This window comes from Paramisgurnus dabryanus, chromosome 20 (genome assembly GCF_030506205.2).
Source record: "Paramisgurnus dabryanus chromosome 20, PD_genome_1.1, whole genome shotgun sequence".
Lineage (NCBI taxonomy): Eukaryota > Metazoa > Chordata > Actinopteri > Cypriniformes > Cobitidae > Paramisgurnus > Paramisgurnus dabryanus.
The window spans coordinates 8,750,907-8,775,960 of NC_133356.1; the positions used below are offsets into that span (position 1 = coordinate 8,750,907).

The 25,054-nt window shown below is 37.0% G+C and overlaps 1 protein-coding gene across 2 annotated transcripts; it reads left to right on the forward strand.

The window, feature by feature from the left end:
* The first annotated feature begins 126 nt into the window (after nt 1–126).
* On the forward strand, nt 127–22,390 carry ggps1 (geranylgeranyl diphosphate synthase 1). Of its 2 annotated transcripts, none has more exons than XM_065296273.1 (4): nt 127–453; nt 2,562–2,661; nt 5,243–5,313; nt 20,782–22,390. In XM_065296273.1, exons 2-4 carry the CDS (start codon nt 2,589–2,591, stop codon nt 21,604–21,606), a joined length of 969 nt encoding a protein of 322 aa, XP_065152345.1. In that variant the 5' UTR covers nt 127–453; nt 2,562–2,588; the 3' UTR covers nt 21,607–22,390. The 2 variants fall into 2 exon arrangements, with proteins under 2 accessions (XP_065152345.1, XP_065152346.1); XM_065296274.1 differs by having other exon boundaries at nt 2,565–2,661.
* The last annotated feature ends 2,664 nt before the right edge of the window (nt 22,391–25,054 follow it).

Here is a 25,054-nt window from a genome sequence, read left to right on the forward strand (position 1 = left end):
GTCCACATCATGCTAGTGATGACTGGTGTTGTACTACTGTACATCTAAAATTAAATCACTTTTACAAACTACAATTCCCATAATTCTCTTGTGTGGGGCTGCACCTTCAGCCTCGCGCCTGCTCTCTGTGGATAGTATGGCGTATTTAAGCGCGAGCAGCAGGGCTGAGCGAGCTTCCTGTCAAACACAGCCATGATACAGCAGTCTCCTTAATCGTGTCTAAAAATATATTCTGCTTCCTTATAATGAGGTATTACCTTGATACAAATGTCGTAGCGTCATTTTGTTCACGTTTTGAATAATTTCTGAATCGATGTGGAGTTTTATTTTCGACTTTCGCTAACTGGCTAATGTTAGCAAGCTGGCTGTCAGTTGAGAAAAACTGAAAGCGGAAGAAGTGACGTGTTGGATTCGAAAGCGGAAGTTCTGGAGTCCACATTTCTGATCTGAAAGGTGGGTGGAGCACGATAATATTTTAGGAATTTCTTTGTTTTATTTAAGGGACAATGTTTATATTTATACAATCAATGAAAGATTAAATAAGAAAACAGCTGGAAGTGTCTGAACAGAAGAACAGTCAACACACCAATACCATATCTAACTACTGATGTCAGTCAGAAATGCCAGGGGTGTTACGTTAGTGATGCAGTAAAAATGAATTCACTGTTGTATAATGTATGAGTTCAGCCTGGATTTGTTATTATAACCAGTTTAAGAGTAAAGCTGCTAATCCTAGTGGACAGGCGGGTCTTTCTTGATTTGAAGATCCACCAATCATAGAGAGGTTACTGTTATCATAAAGCCCAGCATCCGCAAATCTCTTTTGAATCATTGTGTATGACGTCATCGGACAGTAGCAAACACTGTCAATTTTTTAATATTTGATTATTTTGCAACATACCTCGTATAGTAATTGATTGAGTTAACATTATGTAAGTTATTGAACATGTATTTGATTGATACTACTTCATTTGCAATGCTTCATGATATCAATAGTACACATTCTTTGGATGTTCAATAGCTTTTTGCCTCACAGTCGTCTTGAAGGCAGTTCAAAGCTTAGATTTTTTTTGAAATCCTTAGAGATATTAAATGGAAAAAACAAATCTTCGTAAACTTAGGGTGACCATCCATCAGTATGTTTGTCCTCATGTTTTCGGTTTCTTTACCCTTTTGAGCTTGACATCTCTATGCAACACCATCTCTATCTTCTTGTTGAAAAGTTGGAGGTTGCAGGCAGGGTGTCATCTTGTTGTCGGTGTTCTCAGTGCTATGGATCTTCGTGTCAGATGGAGCAGGCCCTGGAGAGATTATGTCTGTATGAGTGATGGGCTGTGACTGTAGAGCCATGTCGCTGTTGTGTCCATGAAATTGTTTACGAGTCAAGCGCTACACTTCCATGATAGCTACATGCTTCAATAAATTGTTCCCTATTGAAGCATTCGCTCAAATCTGCCATTTTCACTTTATCGATATGCTGATATGTAAGGAGATAGTAGTACTCTGGGTTTGTGCTAAAATTTTGAGCTTTAAGTCCGAGGACGGCATACCAAATATGATTTATTATTATCATGTGTCAATGCAAACTTGTGAAACTGCCTTAAATGAGTTCCTATGTATGCTAGACACTTGTTGAATGCTTTTCCTTCACTATCCACTCCAATTCACACACAAATAGGACCATAATGTTTTTAAGACAAAGAACTATAAATTTAGTTAACATGTCCAGTTTTGGCTGGTAGCGTATGTTTTATAGGACGTCACAGATGTGATGGTTACATCATGTGGTGATTAAAAAAAGTGCCGAATATTAGTGTTACTTTTTGATAACCTTGAAAATATTGAAATGCTGTAATAGCTTCTGAACAATGGTGTCTTTTTTTCAGGGCGCATGAAGTAAAGCTCATCAAAAAATGTATTTAGCCCATCGTGTATGTTGCTCGTAATTTTAAAATGTGTTTGGCGCATCGTGTAAACTTATGTGCATGACATGTCTTGTAAAAATAAGTGCCTGCTGCAGACGCTTCCAATGTGTTTATGATAAAAGAGATGCTTGTGTTTGCCTGCTTAATCTCATGTGTGATTGGAGTTTAGTGTTAAGTTGGGGTCTTGGCAAGCATTTTGTGAACGTGAGCGTCTCTTATCATAAACCCTATTGATGCGTGTGCAGCAGGCATGTATTTTGAAATGACGTATAATGCACATGGTTCACATGACGCAAGGAACACATATTTTGACATAACTAGCAACACACATGACACTCCGCAGTCCGAACACACATTTTGAATTCGCGCCACTCGGAAGTCACCGGCCATCACTGGTTTTGAACCTGGCTGGTTCTGGAACATATTAAGATGTGCTTACATTGAGAAAACCCCCAAAGTTTCCAGACACTGCATGTATAATACTTTACCAGGCCAAGAAACCTGCATCTTAAACCCACAGCAGCATGAGTGTATTGAGTATTTAGTCAAACCTTTTACAAAAAATGTATTGAGCAATCCCCTTTGGTAAAGATTGTGTATTTACTTTCTCTCACTCTTTCTTTTTCTCTCTCTCAGCAGGTTTGTTTGTTTGTGGAAAGAGGAATGGATGGAGACAAAAGAGCAACTTCTGAAAGGATTCTTCTGGAGCCATACAAGTACTTGTTACAACTGCCAGGTAATTTCATTTATCATTTTTGGGTGAACTTTGTTGTTGCTGACTACTGTCATAATTCTGATCGCCAAGTTGGTTTTGTTTGAAATGCCTCATGGTAGTGACAGAAATGCAGTGTGATGTCATTATGAAATATGACACTGTAATAAATTACTGAAAAACAATTATGAATGTCAGTCTTGCATTTAGGCCTAAATCAAACAAATTTGCCACATTTCAATTTTCCAATTGCACACCACCCCACGCACCATCAGATTAACTTCACAAACAATGCAAGAACACAGAAAATCTAACCAATCTCGGCCAAACACGAACAACGGGCATAAAGAAATGGCATTAATACAATGGACAGCTTTTTTACATGTCTGATGTCCATCTCACTTTGGACTGTGCCTGCTGCGCCACGTAGTTGTTATGGTTTCATCTTTTATCAACTCGCTTTCTGATTGGGTATTGTTTAATTCCACGTGACAGTCTACAGCGTGTGTGTGCATTTCCTCAGGGTTAAACAAGATTTCAACATTTACGATTTGCAATCGGAGCAGCCCCGATGTGCTTTCGAGCAAATCTATTAAGATAATCAGTGTGACCACGAAGATGATCGGGACTTTACCTAGGGGGAAAATCGGCTCAAATTTAGCCAGATTATCTTGTGGTGTGTGTACCTGGCTTTAGTTGACAAATACATCGAGTGGGCCTGATTTCCTTTCTAACCACTAACATCTGTAAAAACCCTGTAAAAAACATCTATTAATTTATTTTATTATTTTAGCAGAGTTAAAATATAGCTTATAGAATTCCTGCAAATTACAGGCTATGTCTGAATAAAGAAATTCTTATCTTAAAAGGCAACATCGATGCTAAAATGCATAATCGTTTTTTATTGCAGGTTTTGGTTTGTCATTATTGAATGTAGAAACTAATTTTAAGAAACTGGAGTGTGTATGTTTTAGCTTAAAGGCGGGGTGCATGATCTCTGAAAGCCAATGTTGACATTTGAAATCACCTAAACAAACACGCCCCTACCCCAATAGAATCTGGACCTTCTGTTGATCGACCCGCCCCACACATACGCAACACGGGCAACAATGTCTGTTAGTAGACACGCCCCTTACTGCTGATTGGCTACAAAGGGGGTTTTGTACTCGGCCTGACTGTCTTTTCCAAGTGTTTTTCAAAAATCATGCACCCCGCCTTTAACTGATAATGCAAACATTTAAATGTGTAAAATGAAAAATTAAATATAAAATGGGTAATTTGCAAGTATGTCTTGATAAAGCTGCTATCTGTTTGTTTCCAGGATAATAATATAGATATATGCCATTCAGAAGGTCAGATTGGCATATTCTTAATATAATATTCTTAATAATTAAAAATTCTTCCTTGCCACCTGCAGCTATTGTGTCTAGCTTTTTACTCTCAAAGTAGAGTTACCTTTAAAACACTTTGTAACATAAGCCCACATTGGGTAGTATTTTACTGTGTTATTTTTTTGTAAAATATATGGTTTCTATGTTTGTGTAAAAATGTTGCTGATTCTAAATCTTGATTATTTTCCCCTTTTTAATATTCATCTGCTTTCATCTAAAACTAATGCTGACCAACCAGCAACTCATGTGTAAGCATCTGAAATACTGCCGCATCATCAGAAAAGATTCTGCTGTTTCCTGTCATCCTTTTGCAATTTTAATGATCTCTTGAAGAGGATGAAGAAGACACAGAACTTTACATGACTAGAATGAGGAAGGTCATTTGTTTAGTGCAGCTTAGTGAAGATAACCGTGTGACTGTTTTTGTGTCATTTCAACCAGAAATTATTTTTTAAAATAATGACCTGCATGTTAGCAATGAATCCTCTACTTGCAGCGTTAAAATGATAAAATATTGGTCATAGCTTCTTATGTTTAATAATAAACTTTTTCTTATGTCTTGTAAATGAAATTTGTGGTTGTATGATTAATTGACTCTAATTGAATTTATCATAAGCAGAAAACAGCCAGACACATACAGTAAACGGGGACAATTGTCTGCAGGTCATAGATCAATAAAACTACAGTAACTCACTCTGTGAAAGCTATGATTACAGGAAGCTTGAGGGAAAACACAAATGAAGGCAGAATACCAGAACATATTAATATTTATTTAGCGACTTCCAGTCAAGGTTTTTGTTTGATAGATTTTTGACAATATGCAAGCTTTTGCCATAATTTTCTCTGAGATCTTTTATCATGTGTCATGCAAATGTTTCTATTAAATTCATATGTAAATTAAAAAACAAACCTGCATGCAAAAGTATGATGCACATTTTAGTCAAAGACCAATCCTTTATTTGGAGTGATGGATGTGTCAGACAAACTCTGTAATATACTATAAAAAATATTTCAAAAGTAAATATTCTGCTTCCGTCTCATTCCACAGCTCATTTGAAATGGGTTGACCTTTAAAGATTGACAAACACCATTTTCGCTGATTCTTTATTTTGTTTTCTTGCCATTAGACAGTATAATCTCTCATCTTTCATTTCCACATGACTGCTGCAGCTACATCTCGTCATCTCAATGTCTTTTCTCTGCTTTATTATTAGGAAAACAAGTCCGAAAGAAACTCTCTCAAGCATTCAACCATTGGCTCAATGTCCCAGAGGATAAACTTCAGGTAAGGGATTGTTATATGTTATCAGCAATCGATTTCTCTGTTGCTATATAAGAATTAAATTAGTTGTTTCTTTCCTGTGAAACATTGTATTATTTAAAGGGCACATTATGCAAAATCCCTTGTACCCCACTGTACCTTGTTCACACTGTCAGTCCATATATGATTTTGGTGCATATCTGATTTGACAGACTCACTGTCCATATGTGTATCTCAACTGTTTAGATCCGATCTGTTCGTCCTGTAGTATTCTGCAATGTTCCAGGTTATCTGCAATGTTTCTATGCCTCGACATGTGACGTTGTAGAAACTATATTCCCCAATACATGGACTTTTCCAAACACCCCTATCATTTTGTCAGAAATGGACTGTTCCAAAGTTTGCACTGGGGTTGCGTTTACGTGACATGATAGCATGACGTAACCAAAAAGCTACACAAATGCTATCAGAGCGGTCAGACTGAAATTAATTTCCGGAAATGCGATTTAAAACAGATTTCAAACCACCTCTGGATATAGCCTGAAACGGATTCGAAAAACTGATTTCATGCAGTTTTTGGCCGTTATAAATGTGATTGTATTCCAATCGGATATGCACCAAAATCGGATATGGACTGACCGTGTGAACAAGGTATTGGATATAAATGTGTGTTGGCAGTGTGAACACAACAACTCTACAATAAAAAAATCCATCTCCTTTTTTAATTCCCATTAAATTAAAGCAGTCTCATGCTGTGCTTTAAGGAGAGTAGATGGTCTTTTGTGGCGGTTCAAACACCGCCATGCATTTTCGACTACCTCTAAATATGTTTGAAAGTGAAGACTGTAAGACTTAAGTCCAATTAATAGTTGTGCATAAGGTAGGTTATCCATAGCCTGACGTGCACCTCCCAGATTTTTAACAGCGCGTCAGTTCTATGCGGACTGCAAACTCTGTGATTGGTCCACTAGAACCCCTCCCGTCAGGTGAAAAAAAACTGCATCATGGGTATTTCTTTTTGCGACGGTGAGAACAAAGATGGGCCAAGTTGAGGAGTGATTTAGCTAAAACTGCAACAAAAGTCACTGTTTATTCACTTCCATCACTGCTGTTCTTCTAAAAACATACCCAACAAGCTGTTGTTTCTTTGTCGTGTGTGGGTTAAACTAGCCAAGCTGCTTTAACATTGATGGTTGCGGTGCTACTGTAGTTACAAACGTGGATACTGCCAGCGGTCTGGATGTGTGTTTGCACGTCAACATGGATTACGACGCAGAAATGCATATGCCATACGACGTTGTCTCTATGGCGTACGTACAACTATTATGAGCCCATTAAATTGCACATTAAAAAAGGGTATAATATGTGCCCTTTAAATTATAATTTTGTGGTTATGTGTTAGATTCCCATGTCCCACAATTTACTTTTTGTTTATACTTTTTATAATACTGATTGTACTAGTTTAGGAAACATTTTTTTTACATTATTATTTTTAGTGAATTAGCTTTTGTAGATGCTTTATTTGTTTATAGGCAAGCTGTCTCAAAAAGTGCAGCCAAACACCAAATTTCCACCCTGTCAGTGTGTTACCTGTTAGTGTTCATTAAGGGAGATTGAAAATTACATTTCATGTTTCCCAACAATTTGGCAGCTTAGAATACCTGTTTGTCTTTTGTTTCACTTGAAATTTTCTTTCTCTTAAAGCTCTACTGTGTACTTTATTGAGTTAATTCTTAACAAAAACCCATGTTTTCTTTCAAAAGTATGTGCTCATTCATGTGTAATTACTTCCCACCCACTAATGAAAGTATTCTCGTAAGTGTAGAATCTGCTATTTAAAATGCATACCGTCGAAGCGCTCTCTGGCTGAATCCATGTTGTGCCTCCATCTTTGAAATACATTCGCCGACGAGGGACATTCCTGAAATTCAAGCTCCGCCTTTCGCGCTTTCACTCTACACTCATGCTTGGCCGATAGCTGAAGCCTCCGGAGGTTGCATGTGTAGGCGGTATACGTCATCAAGACAGTCTTATTTCAGAATATTAACAATTATAAAGCTGACAATTATTCTTAGTTAATTGTAAATTGATGTAATATGCGTATGACTTGCGAATGTAATGCTCAGTTGATTTAAATAAACCAGGCTTGATGACGTATCGTATCCAGCCTGTGACCTGCGTAGCTGAATCCTTCGGATTTTACAACAATCGCACACCGTGATGAACCTGCGATCTAATGCTTTGATTTGAAAGCCTGTTGAAGACATATTCTCGAGGACTTTAAAACAAATCGCCAAGGATGCGAAACGGGGATTTTAAACGACAACGTGACAGGAAAAACATCAAGACCAAAGTCACTATTGGAGTTAGTTTTCCAAGATGGGGCTCAAGGGACACTGAAGTTTACTTTCTATATTCTCCACAGGTAATTCAGCATATTCGTTTACATCTATACAGTCCATGTTGTAAACTTGAAGTTTTATAGTTCCTTGGCTAACTTTAGCATGATTATGCATAACACTTGTTAGTGTAAACATGCATGTGGTTTAATGTGTCCGAACAGACACACGCCGTCTCTCCGCCCATTTATGTAATCTGAGTTACTTAGATAAATGTTTTTCATCTTTTCTGGCCTCTAGCACAAACACACGGTGACAGCGCTATTTTTAGCCTTTCATTGATAAAAGCGTCTGATCTGCGCGTCTTTCGTTTCATTTTACAAGCGTGTGAAAGTTGCGCGAACTTTTTTCACCAATATCAGAGAAAGCTCTTACATATACACGGACATGTAACGTTTACTTAAAACATAAGCATTGTACTCTGACATAATGTTGGCACAATACTCTGATAAAAGCGTTTGATCTGCGCGTCTTTCGTTTCATTTTACAAGCTTGTGAAAGTTGCGCGATCTTTTTTCACCAATATGAGAGAAAGCTCTTACATATACACGGACATGTAACGTTTACTTAAAACATAAGCATTGTACTCTGACATAATGTCTGACATAATACTCTGATAAAAGCGTCTGATCTGGGCGTCTTTCGTTTCATTTTACAAGCTTGTGAAAGTTGCGCGATCTTTTTTCACCAATCTGAGAGAAAGCTCTTACATATACACGGACATGTATTGTTTACTTAAAACATAAGCATTGTACTTTGACATAATATTAGTTCGCGTCCATTTAAACCCGTCATGGTTGCTTTTTGTATGTGATTTTAAGCGGACATATCATGACAATCAGACTTTTTTCATGTTAAACATAAATCTGTGTGCTTTGATGGATCACAGGCAAAGGACATTGCAAATTGTTCATTTTTTCTCATTGCTTTTGCTTTGTAGCTACTGGAAGCCATGTTAACCTTGGCATGACACGGCTGGGCCACCGTACGAGTTAAAACGCGTTCCGAATGGGGGGGGCTAGAAAGTAATATTCAGTTACTTGTCATATAGACTTTCACCGCTAGATGGGAGTAGATCCTACACAGTGGAGCTTTAAATTTGTTAAAAAGTTGGATGTTGTTGTTGTTGTTAAAGGATGGCTTCCTCTTTTTAAATTGAAGTATGACGTAGTAATCATGGAGGTCTATAATACTTGTTGAGGTTTCTGTTATTTCAGATTCTCTGAGAATCTAGTAGAATATTGCAAAAGCTTTCAATTCATTCATTTGATCAGTAGTCTAAAGCGCAACACACACACAATAATTTCTACATCCGGTTTACAGTCCAGCGACCCGCTTAAAGTATCCATGTAAATCAAGAGTACTGACCCGGTCACATCTCTTCAGGGAAATTAGCTCCTGTATCATTCTTTCTTTTGTAAACTGCCTATTTCCTGCTTTTCTCTGTCTCTTTGTTCTATACTGGCATGGCGGAGACTAGAAAAAAATCAATGCAAATAGATTTAGACTCTTAACCATCACATCACGGGCCATTTTCAGAATTCTGCCCTTCAAATGGAGTTGATGTGGAGTACTATTACAGATATAAATGGAGGATTTTCAAAGCTTTTTAAGGAATCGTTCACCTATATTTCATTTTTTTTAAATATATTTTATTCATTCATGTTCAAAACCTGTATGACTAATAAGAAATGGTCATTTACTCAACCCTCATGTAGTTCTAACTGGATGTGATGTGACCGGTTTGATATTATTAACACCAACACCATTCATGACTTGGAGAATGAATATCTGCTGAAATGAAGCTAAATCTAATGGCTTCAGAAGACATTGTATAAAGTGCACAGTCATATAGACATTTTAGTGCTTTTACGTCCGTGTTGCCTTTTATAGAAGCTCAGGCGTTCAGTCTGACATCTAATTTTGTGTATAACAAACAGGGTTCACACGGGTCCTTGAAAGTTTGTGAATCTGGGGGAAATAATTCAATGCCCTGGGAAGTTTTTGAAAATATACATACATAGATACAGGTCATTGAAAGTGCTTGAATCTATTTTATGCAAGAAGTTTTCTGGAAAAATATCCATATTATTCCCTGTGTAGTGTAGAATAATAAAAATTCTAGACTTTTTAAGCACACATGCTAAACTGTTTGCTTTAAATGCTTATATCTGTATGCGAATGTTGATTCATACCAAAATGCCTTTTTGCATAGTTGCGTTTGACACATGAAAACGTCTCGGGTTACGTATGTAACTCGCTGTGCCTCCCTTGCCATACTCCCTGCGTCCCTGTAACACCGTCTTTAGCGATATTTCAGATAGCGATATACTTCCTGTCTTCTGCGTCACCCTGTTTTTTTCCTTTAAGCCTTACCATTGGTTAAATTTGATATACACATTCAGACGCACTTACCCCTGGAGGCGTCCCCAAAGTGTCACCGCAGTGACGCAGCGTGAGTTCCCTCGAAAGGGAACTGTAACAATGTATCTTAAAAGGTAACACGATGTAACCTTGCTCTCACTTGAAATGTGTCCCCACATTTAGTCCTTGAATTTTTAAGGGTATTGGACCTGGAAAGTCCTTGAAAGGTCCTTGAATTTGAAGTTAACTAAGGTGTGGGAACCCTGAACCAAAAATATTTAGTATTTAGTATAAGAGTAAGTGTTGGTTTTTGTTGTTGTTGTTCTTTTTAAATATTCTTTTGAATAGGAGTAGTTGTGTAATTCTCACTCCAAAATATGTTAACTCTTTCCCCGCCATTGACGAGATTTCTCGTCAATTAAGAGAAAACGCTTCCCCGCCAATGACGAGATATTCCGTCTTTCCGCAATACCGCTATTATCCACCAGGTGGCGCCCTTCCGCAACTTTTTAAAACCGGAAGTATTGCCCTATGACAAGCTGCTGCATGTCCGTGTCTGTTTTAAAGATCGCTCTGAATCGGATCTCTATGAAAAGTCCGTCATAAAAATGGAATTATTTCTGCTTTTTGCTCAAAATATGGTGTTTTTGCAAAAACCTACCCATATTCAAAAGCTGATTGCAAAAGAACCACTAAAGGTAGGATGAAACGGTTTTTTTTGTTTGAAAGCAGAGGGTCTGTTCTTTCATTTGGTATATTGTATGTTTATATATTTAAAGAAGAACATTTTCTGGAAGGCATTAAACTTTGGTGAAAATCATGAAAAACGCTGGCGCTGGCTGGCAACTTTTTTTAAAAACGCTGGCGGTGAAAGAGTTAATTGTTGAAATAAAATACCCCCCACCCAAAAAGAGTTTATCAGGTTTGTGGTCTTAAAGGCGATTTATAGTCGTGCGTAGGTCCTACAGCGTAGGTTCCGCGTCGGTTTTCATTTATACTTGTGCGTCGTCGTCGACGTGCAAACACACCCGCAGACCGCTGGTAGGCAGTGAGCACGCGTGTAACCACAGTAGCAGCAAAATAAGTCACAGAAGAAGAAGCTAAGCAAGTTAACCCACAAACGAAGAAGAAACAGCAACTTGTTGTGTATAATTTGAGAAGACCAGCAATGCTGGAAGTAAATAAACAGCGACTTTTGATGCAGTTTGAGTTAAATCACTCCTCAACTTGGCTCATCTTTGTTTTCACGGTCACAAACAGAAATGCCTATGACGCAGTTGTTTTTTACCTGACGGGAGGGGTTCTGGTGGACCAATCACAGCGCTTGCAGTCTGCGTAGATCTGACGCGCTGTTAAAAATTTGGTGAGGTACGCGTCAGGCTACGCCCTTTAGACTCCGAGCAAAATGATGAGCTGTTTGTGTTGAATTCTGAAGTTTACTTGCTTTTTTTTAAATATACATTTACTTTGTGAACTGAAAGGATTTCCTATCTCCCAGCTTTGATGCAAGTATACGTGACTTATTTATGCACTTGTAAATAACAAATAAAATCTATCTTGTCATTCCTTTTAATCTACTCATGTTATTGTCATACTAAAACACACAAAAGCTGTAAATGCTAATGTTAAACAATATAGCAGATCTGTATTTGTTTAGTAACCATGCTGGTTAAAACAAAAATTCAATTCAATTAAATACAGCACATTGAGCACATTGTTCTCTAACCATCACCAGTATTGCAGTACTGTTAATTCAGATCATTATTTTTAATCCGTAGCAAACGTGGTGAGAATCTAATAAGTGCAAAAGAGTGGAAATATTTTACACTTCAACTTTAAGGCCTGATTATCTTCATTTTCATGTAACTGTAACTTAATTATTAATGTCAACAGAAAACAGTTGATAACCTATTTTACTTGTGTTATGTGACTTGTGTGCAAGTGAAATAGGAATGAGGACAAAATTGTGCGGTGGGACATTATGTATAATTGAACTGGATGGTGATAAGAGGCTTGATTATGTATTTTTCTATTTGGAACAAAATCCGGTCCCTATTTTATGTTTCTTTGTATTTTTGTTGCTGCTACACCCTTAACCCTTTAGAAACTGAAGCAAAAATATGAAAAGTGTAAACAGCCTGTCATATTCAAACACAGTGTGCTATGATGAAGTGCAAGGCATCAGAAAATAAATGCCTTTCAATAAATTCCAGTTATTGATCATTACTGTTTTGAGAGTTTGTAAATAATGTTAAATAGACAAAAATATGTACACCGTTTTCAAGGAGGCTTTTTACTTCATTCACTCAAATCTACTGCTCTGTAACCTAATGTGCCCCATGACTCACTGTTCAAATCGCCCTTTTCATTCTCCACAAAAACAGCAGCAATTTGCTGACGGAAAGCAAGAAATAACCACATTAAACCGTATATTGTCAAAAAAGCGTAATTTGTCTACTTTCATGAGCAATTTGAATTTTTTTGTAGCGCAAATGGTTTAAGAGTTATGTTAAAATGAATTGAGCTTTGTTTTGGCGACAAAACATCCGGTTTAATAGGATTAAAAATAAAGGTGCTTGAATGGATATTCACAACAATGTCACAGAAAAACCATTTTGGTCCCTTAAAGAACCATTCAGCCAAATTGGGTTTTCTATGACATCTTGAAGCACCTTCATTTTTAAGTGTATTGTGTTTGTTATGTATTTGTGTTGTAAAATGACGTGACGGCAGTCCATGCAATGAAAACCAACTATAAAAGCAAGCATTGTCAGCTTTACATTTGAACTAGTTCTAGGTTTGGGTCTGTCAAAGCGTTGTGTTAACAGTGAAGCCTGTCAGATCACATTCCACACACACTTTATAAATGTTTTTCATCTATCCTTAATATTTCTATAAAGCTCTTCCGATGGTCAAAAGATCTTATGCTTTTTGCGTCCTTCATGTATTTGATCTCTGGAATAGAAAACTACTTTTCTTGGATGTTTGTAATGTGGTTATATAAGTATAGCTGATGTAAAGTTACTTTAGGCTGGATAGATCCCTATGTGTCATTACAGTACCTGAGGAGTAATTTGGTCTTTTGACAGTAATAGTAATTGACCAGCCTGAAACTGGCAGAAGATATCTGCTACACATTTTTTGACACTACATGATGAGAGAATGATAAATGTGCATTCATTGCAAAAATGCACAATTTGCTAATAAATGAGCTAATTACATAGCACAGGGTTTGAAAGTTATTAATACGGCTTTTCATCTTCATTCTGGTCAGATTGTCTGAATAGCATTGATAATGGGAGCTGCTATTCAGATGTTTCAATAAAACGCTGCATTCTTGCAGTTCCAGGGTACAGATGGAGTTTCATTTATAAGATGTGATTATGTGGATTCCGGTGGTAATTGATTATGAAGTTGTAAAGGACCACCAGTGTCAACACGCAGTGATATTTAAAAGTGAATGGAATTAGTTTAAAACACACAAAAGGAAAGCCTTATTTAATATTACATTAGATTACAAACACATTCGGCATACAAACACACCCATGATATGATGATCATTGCCCAAATACAGGCTTGTAATAGCATGATAATGGTGGTGATGATGTTAACCCTTTAACTGGCGCAGCCCTTTTTTAAGTGGGGAGGTGGTGAAAAGGTGATGTAACTCTGGCATTTTTTTTTGGTCTAGAACCCTTATTTTGATCTTGTTTTAAAGATGACACTTTAAAGTTTTTTACATAAGTGTCTGGAGGTGAAAATATATATTTTTATAGCAGTTTACATTTTTTTTTTTTTGTAATAAATAAAAATGCAATAGTATTTTTTATATACATAAAATTATCAAAAAACTGAGGTTTGGGTTGGCTTGCTGTAATTTTTTGCTGCATACTCGTCGTCACAAATAAATAAATTATTGTTACTGCATTATTATTACTGCTAAAAGGTTTTGAAATATGAAATATGTGATTAATATTTTTCATTTAAATTTTAATCAAAGTATACTTTCATTAAGAATTTTTATTACACCGCTCTCTGGAATGCTTGATTCTGATTGGTCAGTTGAGACATTTGCAGGTTCGTTCTTTTCAAATAATAACCGCTCCAAAATAATAACGCATAGCCGGACTACTTGCACGAGTAAAATCGCTCCACGCCAATAAAGATCAATAAAGATTACTGTTTGGCGCCATCTTGTGACAAACACTGGACAACCACGACAAGACACAGACAGCTTACTGAGACTGAACTTGACAAAATGGAGCATGACAGCTACGAAGCCAACACACAAAAAAATACAGAATGGGCATTAAAACTTCTCAAAGACTGGCTAAAAGAGAAAAAAATGGAGACAGACAAGTATGAAGCAGAGGATCTTAATAAGATATTACGATCATTTTATGCATCTGTGCAAAGTTTCGCGAAGGATAAAAATGTTAATTTAAAACAAATATGCCAATAAAATGTTTCAAATTCATATTCATGTCCAGTTTTTTTTCTTATGTGGCAAGTAGCCGTGTAATAAGCGGGATAATGTAGAGGCAGCCGGTAGTTATTGGGAAATAAGCCCCTTCAGTGTGATACAAGACCCTCCGCTTCGCGTCGGGTCCTGATCACACTGTCGGGGCTTATTTCCCAATAACTACCGGCTGCCTCTACATTATCCCTTACATAATGCATATATATTTATTATTGTAGTATCATATTTCGGTGTCATTAGCAAATGAGAAAAATTAGATAAAATTTAAAATGAGGAGATTATTATTATTATTATTATTATTATATATTTTTTTATGTACCTTAGCTGTCGCTGGGGATGTACCCTTTCAAAAAGTAGAGCTTTGCACATAAAGAGTTGCACACATTAATACCTCAGAGGTACATATAGGTACCAAATGTACCTATTATCTGTACCAAATGGTACAAATTAAAACCATTTTAATAGGGTAGCTGGGGGGTACATATTTTGAAAAAATTTTAAACAGTGCAGTAGCATCCTTTCATTACAGCTGTAAGCTGAAACCACATTAATGTGGATTTATTAGCAGTACACAGTGTGTGGCGTTTCTGTCATATTGGAGGACTGTTTGATTTCAAGCTATTACATTTCTCATTGAAACTCTTGCTCTCTCGCTCGCTCTCACTGGCTCTCATTTATGGTGGTGTGGTTTATCTTGCTGTAAACTCTTCTTGAACCCTTAGCTTGACTGCGCATGCGGTTTATCATTAACACACTGCCGTCTGACAGACACATAAAGATTCCACCGGCTGTCTCTATATCACTCAGATCTCAACCAGGACTCATATCAACTTATGTTACATTAGAACTGGGTTACAACATTTGATTTAAAATAAGCTCAGATTTTTATAACTGTATGTGAAGAAGTCGATATCGTCTTCGTTTTCTCCTGACCGAAATCAAATGCTGAAGATGTTTTATTCTTTTGCTAAACATTTCTTCTCTGCTGGTTTTATAGTCTGACCCAGTTACTGTTGCATGTGTAGAGGTTCAAAGGAGCAGAAATCCTGTTTTCCTGGAAACATTTTGGGAATGCTGGGTGTTTCTTTAGAGCTGATTTCAGCTGATCCAGATGGACATTTACTGTATCTGCATGCTTGGATTCTGTGACACTAATAATAAGTTTTTCATTACTGCAATGGGTCTGAACCATTTAACTTTTTAGCTATTTATTTATATTTTGTGATCACTTTTAAAGGTCACCTATTATGGCAATTTTTCGAAATGTACAATTAGTATCAGGTGTCCCCAGAATGTGCTTGTGAAGTTTCATGTTTCCAAATAGTCTATAGATGATTTATTATACAATCTTAAAAAGGCCCATTTTTGGGTGTGTAGCATAAAACGCTGCTTTCGTTTGTCTTCTTAAATGCAAATGAGCTGCTGCTTTCCCTCCAGTTTTCTGTATTTTTGAAAGCTAATCCAGAAGTTAGCAGCATACTGGTTCCCTCGCAAAAAGCCTTTTTTTCCCCATAGACTTTGATTATCGCTAAAACAAGCTCTGTATTTAACGAAAGTTTATGACACTAACTGTGCATTCACACCAGACGCGGCAAGCGCGAGTGATTTACATGTTAAGTCAATGCAAAGACGCTAATAGGCTTCCTGGAGCGTTGCCTCGGGAAACGCGCAATTGAAAAATCTGAACTTTGGCAGAAAATCTCCAGGGTTCCCACCGGTCCTTGAAATCCTTAAAGATTTGTGAATCTGGGGGAAAAATGTAAGGTCCTGGAAAGTTTTTGAAAATATACATACATAGATACAGGTCATTGAAAGTGCTTAATCTATTTTATGCAAGAAGTTTTATGGAAAAAAAATCCATATTATTCCCTATGTAGTGTAGGATAATATCATAAAAATTCTAGACTTTTTAACACATGCTAAACTGTTCACTTTAAATGCTTATATCTTATGTATGCGAATGTTAATTCATACCAAAATGCTTGTTTGCATATTTGTGTTTGACACATGAAAACATCTCCGGTTACGTATGTAACTGTTGTTCCCTGAGAAGGGAACGAGACGCTGCGTCTCCCTTGCCATACATCCTGCGTCCCTGTAACGCCATCTTTGGCAATATTTCATATAGCGATATACGTCCTGGCTCCCGCGTCACCCTGTCTTTGTCGTTAAGCCTTTTCCCATTGGTTGAATGTGATATACACATTCAGACGCACTTACCACTGGAGGCGTCCCCAAAGTTTCACGCAGTGACCCAGCGCGAGTTCCAACTTTAACGCGTCTGGTGTGAATGCACAGCTACACGTTTTGTCCAACAAGTTGCTCTTTACAGATGAACACAATTTATGTATTTTAAAGTCAAAATTTGGCTTTATATTTCTAGTAAATGCATTTTACTTCAAAATTCACAATTTGTATTCATCTGTGAAGATCTTGTTGGACAAAACGTTCAAGCTGCATATAAAAGTGAATCTCTCATATTTGGTGACCTTTAATGGTGACTCTCAGTAGATAGTAGATACTGTAGTACAGTAATTATACTGTAATGAGTAAGGTTTTATTTAAATCTGCATAACTTAAAGGCAGTACAACGAACATTACTGGGGTATATAAATACTCTACAGTTAATATTAAAAGTGCATCATGATATCATTTATACATTACACTAATCACAGGGAATGCCCAATTACCAATGCAAAAACACAAACCATCAATGGACCTTAACAACCACATGGTAACCATCCACACCATCATAGCAATGTGATTTAAAACTCTCAAAACGCCTTAGCAACCATAATGTATAGCAGTGCCCTGGCAACAGCCAACATCAGCCTGCCAGCAGTGCTCTCACATTCAACTCAATGCAAATATCACTGCTCATTATGCTGTAGGTTATTTATATTATTTTATACTGTAAACACATCCAGTTATCTGTGTTTTCAGTAAAAACATTTCTTTGCACAAACATGCTTTGTCGGTGCGTCTGTTTAGGGAAAAAATCTCTATTTTTGTAACTCTGCTAGTGGTGCAGAAATGACACGCTTCATCTTAAAGGATGTTTACTGGATAACAGGAAAATGACAATGAATACACAGGCTTTTTTGCAGTGCGTGCCATTTTTATAAAAGTTTGACGATGTCATATACAAGGCTTCATGAAAGCTGACAAATGTAATAATAATCTATCACAATCTTGTGTTTTTGCCCGGTTTGCAGTTCCTTCCAGATGTTTTATCTCATTACAGAAGCAGTATCTGAGGCGTGTACAGTATTTATTGTATTATGTATTCATACAGCTCTATTGGGTCTGCAGTGGAGTGGATGACATCTCACTATCATAATAAACCTTTTCAGGATAAAAATATGAACGTCACTGGCTATGTGCACAGCAGCCCATACCAACACTTTTCTAGCAGCTTGAATTACTCTGTCTTACGTTTGACCGTAAACGTGCTTTTGACTTGTCAAGGGGTTTATCGAGTAGCTCTTGTTCCTCACTAGCTAAGATTAACTCGCTGGGTTTTCAGTCTCTGATCTGCTGCCCACAACACTGCACACACAGCTCCATCTCTGCTGGAAGATTTTGTTTCCCTACATTCACCTTCATTGAAGTAGATGCCAATACTGATGCCACCTGGTGGTGATTTGGGTACTGTGGTTATGTTTTTATGTTGAGATATACGGTTTTGTTACTTATGCAACATATACAGTACGTTGGGTTTAATTTCCACAGAACACACAAACTGATATAAGGTAAAACTTGATTGTTTTGGATTTAAGTGCCTGTAGGAATAATATTTTAGGAAACTGAAATTTGTAAGGTATTATTTTCTAGCCTGTTTCTTAGTGTTTAAATATTGGCTTCTTCATAATTTTTACATGTCTTGCTTAAGTTAAGTCTTAATGAAGCAATGTTTAACTATATTTAACGACTTACCATTCAAAAAAAGGCTGTTTTGCGGATACAGTGTTGTTTTACTGATGTTAAACCTGTGATTTACATTAGACGTGATAACCTAATGAGTATTGTATGTGTTGAAGAATGTTTGTAGTCATGTGCGTTTGAATGCATGGGATCAGCTGAGGTCATGTTTAAAGCTCTGACACTGCACTGCTCCGCCCCTCCCTCCTCTCAGCTGTCGACGGACCCCGAGAGCTCGACCCTCCTCCAGCGCTGGTGTCATCAATGATTACTTTAACAAGTGAATACATAACCCAACCTCCCCCTCTGGACGCCATATGTTCTCTATCAGTGCACTAATGTGTGTGTATGTGAGCAAGTGTGTGAAGATTCAAATTTCTCTCTTCATTTACGGTTCTAACACAAGTCCTTTCATTTGTAATGTTTTAATAATACTGCACACGTAGAGACATGCTCAGGGCCTATTTAGATAATGTAGTTTGAACGACCTATTTATACTGATTTGTGTAATGCATATGAACGTAAATTAATATGTATTTCTCAAATTTGCGGTTCCTGTACTATATGCAAAGGCAACAGATGCTTTTTACACTTTTCAGGATCTGATTGTAATGTCATCTGTAAATGGGTCAATGACGTGACGTTAATTATTTTGTGTCCGTATGGTTCAATTAAATGTAGAAGGGTTAAAATTTCAAAATACATTTGCAGATACCTTGCATACAATCTCTTTTTTGAGGACCAAGTCTAAAATTTCTGGTTTAATTTAATTTTGAAAGAATATTTGGGGGATAATTGCAAAAATGTCATAGTGTTGTAACCGGTCTGTGTCAATTGGTGTAACTATTTTTTTTTTATAAAAATATAAATATTCATAAAAAAGTGGAATAAAATAATCTAGTTTAATATCTGTTTTTTTACATACATTTTTATATCATTTGTCAAAGATTATTTAGAAAAGAGCTGTTTTCAGCATGTCAGGAAAAATATTACAAAAACGCAAAAAATATATTTATAATATTTTAATTTTTTTATGCTTACATGCCATCAAGGTGGATAAAATATTTAATATTTCTCATTCTTTGTCACAATTGGCGGTTACACCATTTTCAGGTCCATTCAGTCTTAACTTTCATAAAAATGGTGCAACGGTAATTTTTTATTGCCTAAATTTAACATAAATACACTCTTCATTGAAATAAACTTGATGCATGCTTTTAAAACAAGTTTTTAAAACAATTTAATTTATCATCTTTCCAAACCGTTTTTGTCACTGACCTACGGCTTCCTAACTAAACGCGACTTATCGTTTGCAGAATAAAAGTTTTTGTTTATATAATGTGTTTAAACTGTGTATAATAATTGTGTATATATAAATACACACACACACATACATGTATCATTTTAAGAAAAAATATATATTTTTATAATAATAAATAAATAAATATAAAAGAAAAAATATAAATTATAAATTATATATATAATTATAAACATGTATATACACACATGCAAATGTTTCTTAAATGTATGCATGCATGCGTGCGTGTGTGTGTTGAAACATAATTATTATACACAGTACACCCACACCCTCATTCTGCAAATGATTTGTCGCGACTAATCGTTAGGCAGCACTTAATGAGGTGACCAAGAGGGTGTGAAGCAAATTATATTTGTGTACTCGTGTTTCAATTTCCCTTTTTTAAAGCAAAACTAAATAATATGTGATTACATTGTGTAAAAGAAATGCCACATGCGCCCACACTTGTGCTCAATATCAATATATCTGTGATTTATGTTATATGACAGGTGAACTGTATCGAGTACAACAGATGTGAATACTGTTGCTCATTAAATCCTCTGATCTGTGCTTCACGCCAGAGGCGGATGAATATTAAAGCTGTCAAAGTTTATTCATTAAATAGATGTTGAAGGAATGCTAAGGACACAGCGTCACTAATCCATGAAAACATTTCAATCGAATTCATTATCTGGTTGTGATCCTTGTTATTGTCTTCAGTCTATGAGGTTCGGTCACGTAAACCTTTGCCAAATATACAGAGATGTTATTGATTTAGTCTTTATGTCCGACACACCCTGTAGATGAACCCCCCCAAAAATACAGACACGTTGAAACACAAGTGCTGTATGGTAAACTGCTGCCCTCTACTGTTTATTATCTGCCGTACACCTTTGTGTATTTCCATACCATGTCTGGGAAACTGCCCCAAGGACTTTTCACTAATCGCTAATTTTAAAAGTATTCTGTTGCATTTTTTAGATTTGTGAAGAGTAAAATCACATCGTTTTAATTTCTTTTTCCATCCACAGGTTATCATTGAGGTGACTGAAATGCTTCACAACGCCAGTCTGCTGATAGATGACATTGAAGATAGCTCCAAACTACGACGTGGTTTCCCAGTCGCTCACAGCATCTACGGCATCCCGTCCGTCATCAACTCCGCCAACTACGTCTACTTCTTGGGTCTGGAGAAGGTACTGATGTTAGATCACCCCGAGGCAGTGCACGTCTTCACCCGTCAGCTGCTAGAGCTGCACCGCGGCCAAGGCCTTGACATCCACTGGCGTGACACCTACACCTGTCCCAGTGAGTCCGAGTACCGCGCCATGGTGCTGCAGAAAACCGGCGGCTTGTTCGGCCTCGCCGTGGGACTCATGCAGCTCTTCTCCGATTGGAAACGAGATCTCAAACCTCTTTTGGACATTCTGGGTCTTTTCTTTCAGATACGCGACGACTACGCCAACCTGAACTCGCAAGAGTACAGCGCCAACAAGAGCTTCTGCGAAGACCTGACGGAGGGAAAGTTCTCCTTTCCCACCATACACGCAATCTGCTCGCATCCAGAGAGCACCCAGGTGCAGAACATTTTGCGTCAGCGTACTGAGAACATGGATATCAAGCGCTACTGCGTCGACTATCTGGAGAAAGTGGGATCATTCGCGTACACCCGGCAGACCCTAAAGAATCTGGAAGCTGAAGCGTACCGGCTGATCGTGGACCTGGGAGGAAATCCGGAACTTGAGGGCTTGGTGAAGCATCTGAGTCGCATGTACAAAGAGCCTGAAGCCAAAAGTTCAGTCGGACAATCTGAAGATCCTGGGACTGGAACTTCAGACACCCAAGCAAATCTATGACCCCATGTCAATTGTGTGCACACCTATAGATTCCTGAAACCTTGACCTTTTTTGTATGAGTTTGTGGTTATTTTTTGACTGACATTATTTGGCCTAAAGGCAGTTTGCTTTCTGAAGATACACGATAAAGAAAATTATCTTCTTTTGTTTGTCTTTGATTATTAGCATTTGTATTTGAGGGTTTGAGAAACCAAAAATACAAACTTCCAGAAACTGATATACCTGAAACCACTACAAACATTTATTATAACTTGCATTATGAATCGCTCACATTTCTGGGCCACATTGCACCCCGAATTATAAGACATGAGGTCAAAACCTTTTAACTTTGTGTTGAAATATTTCTTATCTGGTCATATTTTTAATAAATTAAGTTATATCTTGCAATTTTAAAATGCATGTTTGCCTTTTTTATTTAATAATACATTACCACATAAACCGTATTGTGCCCATGCGTTAGGTTCCTGAAAATGTGTCATCAGATTAAAACCAAATCTTTTATTCCTGTAGAGATGAGGCCTTATTTACACATGTGGCTTCACATTAATGAGTGATGATGTGCAAAGAAACCCTTTAACACTCCTGAAGTACATGCAGTATGTCTTTTTACATTTGACCTGATTTCGATTGATGTTTTGACTTTAATATTTATCTTTCATTTGCTCTAAAGACAAAAATAAAGTCTTAAAATAAAGTGAATTGGCATGAAAGCTATAAATGTTTAGCACATGCAATGCAAATACACCAGTATATGCTTATTTAATAAAATTTTATTGTTACATCCTGCAGTGTTTGGTGACTCTTTAATGTATCTGTATATTAATACTCCTACAGTCTTCTGGATATATTTGTATCTAGTTTGCTATGAAGAACTCAATTCACTATGTTATGCTCCATTGCTTGAGACATAATTTAATTTGATCATTTATTTAATGGAGATGAATTTCACGAGTATGTTTATTGTTAAAGAATAAATACAGATGCTGGAGTTTTTAACCAACGAGATTAATTACAACATTACTTTGCCTTTGTGCATATTAAACATTTATTTTGAGTAAATAACTCCTTGCAAAATGGAATAAATAAGTAAGGTACTTTACTGTTGATCTTCAAAAGAAATTTGTCTATTAAACTTTAAACGCGTGTAGTTAGAGGTTTAAGGGTTACACACACTCACTAGTTCTCTCTTTCTCTCACACACGTCATCATAATGCAGTGTCAGTGTGTCAAAATAATAACATTAATTATGGGTGCACCGATAAATCTGCTGATGATGCTTGCCATGCTTCTCAATGAATTACGGTTAAATGCCACTACATACAAAAGCCAGAGGGCGCTCTCAATATGGGCGGCAAAAGAAGAACCATACACACGCAGTTCCAGGAAATTGTTTAAAGGGATAGTTCGGCCAAAAATGATATTAAACCCATGATTTACTCACCCCCAAGCTGTCCGAGTTGCATATGTCCTTCGTTTTTCAGACAAACACATTTTCGGATATTTTAGAAAATGTTTTAGATCTTTCAGTTGATTAATTGTCATAGATATGTACACTAGATGTCGCCTTGGCTATGGCAGTTCATTGGACCGAATGCGTCAAACAGAGCCGCCATCTTGAAACAGGGGAATCCCGCATCAGCGTCATTGTAGGCAATGGTGTAACGGAAATAAAATCACCATAAATCGTCATGTATGCGATTTTCTTCATTTTCTTTTGGTTCGTTTCAACAGTCAGACATGTATTTAGCATTGGGTCAAGAAAAAAATAAAGTTTTCAAATTTTTTAAATCTACTTTTTCTAACTGTAATGCATAGTGCTAGTAGCCCTAACATCCATACGCAGCACAAAAGTCCGGCATCATCCATGAATTCGAAGTACAGGCGGAGATAGCAGCTTTACCCAGATACTTCCTATGACAAGACCCCTGTCCTAAGATGGCGGCGGTTTTGACGCATGCTCAGAACCCCAAGGCGACATCTAGTGTATATATCTATGATTAATTGTAATGTTACGAGGCCCACGACCTTCAAGTCCAAAAAAAAGTGCGTCCATCCTTCACAAATTAAATCCAAACGGCTCCAGGATGATAAACAAAGGTCTTCTGATGGTAATCCGCGCGGTGTTGTTGTAGAAATATCCATATTTAAAACTTTATCAACGTAAATAAATACCTTCCGGTAGCGCCATCTTAGTCGCGTCCGCATTCAGGATGAGAGCTTACGCAGCCTACGGAGGCTACTCTGCTGCTGCTATGTGTCCCCGCCCTCCGAATTTGTCATACGTCACTAAGAAAAGTGCGTACACTACGCTAATACTCTCTCTTGAATACAGAGGAGTCTAAGATGGCGGCGCTACCGGAAGGTATTTATTTTTGTTAATAAAGTTTTAAATATGGATATTTTTACAACAACACCGCGCGGATTACCCTCAGAAGACCTTTGTTTATCATCCTGGAGCCATTTGGATCTAATTTGTGAAGGATGGATGCACTTTTTTTTGGACTTGAAGGTCGTGGACCCCGTAACATTACATTTAATTAACTGAAAGATCTAAAACATTTTCTAAAATATCCGAAAATGTGTTTGTCTGAAAAACGATGGACATATGCAACTCGGACAGCTTGGGGGTGAGTAAATCATGGGTTTAATATCATTTTTGGCAGAACTATCCCTTTAAGCATATATTTATATTGCTGTTCTTCAAACGTTTTTAGGTATTTTCATGATAATAAAGAATATCTATAATGATTATGTTTGACGAATGATGCTTTTTCAAATGCATGTTATACACGATTCAAACTAACAGTGATCTTAGATTGATAAGGACTTACTGATCTAAAGCCGTAGTAAGTTACATGAAATAGCTGTGCATAATCGGCTGTGTGATTCAGAATAGTTATCGGCCAGGTATTATGAGTTTATATCGGCATTTATTGTCGAACAATAATCAGTAGGACTAACTACTAAAAATATAGTTAAAACAAAGCTACGAATAATCTTTCACAACACTTAATCACTGCTGCAAAAAAAAGAACTTTCGTCAGCAAGCAACGTCCATGTAACAGCACGAGCTCAAGCTTTCACCATAATCTGTGCCACGGCGGGCGTAATAATAAACGAGCTTAACGTTACCTGCTCTGCGCTTCTACCCGCGGGAAGATGATGGAGAACTTCTCTCCCGATCAAAGTTTTTACCAAGTAATGTTTTATATTTATCTTAAATATTGCGGCTGTCCAGCAGATTTTATAACACAAAAGTGAACTCGCAGACACGGATAAAAGGCGGTCGAATAATTAGCTAATTGCCTAAACGGATGTCAATCGAACTCATCAAACATTATCCAAAAACACATTATTTATTTTAGCATTTCATATGTTGTAATCATGTTTGTAGTTGTATTAAAATAAATTAATCAAATCTTGATGGTGGGTCTCTCGTCATAGTGGG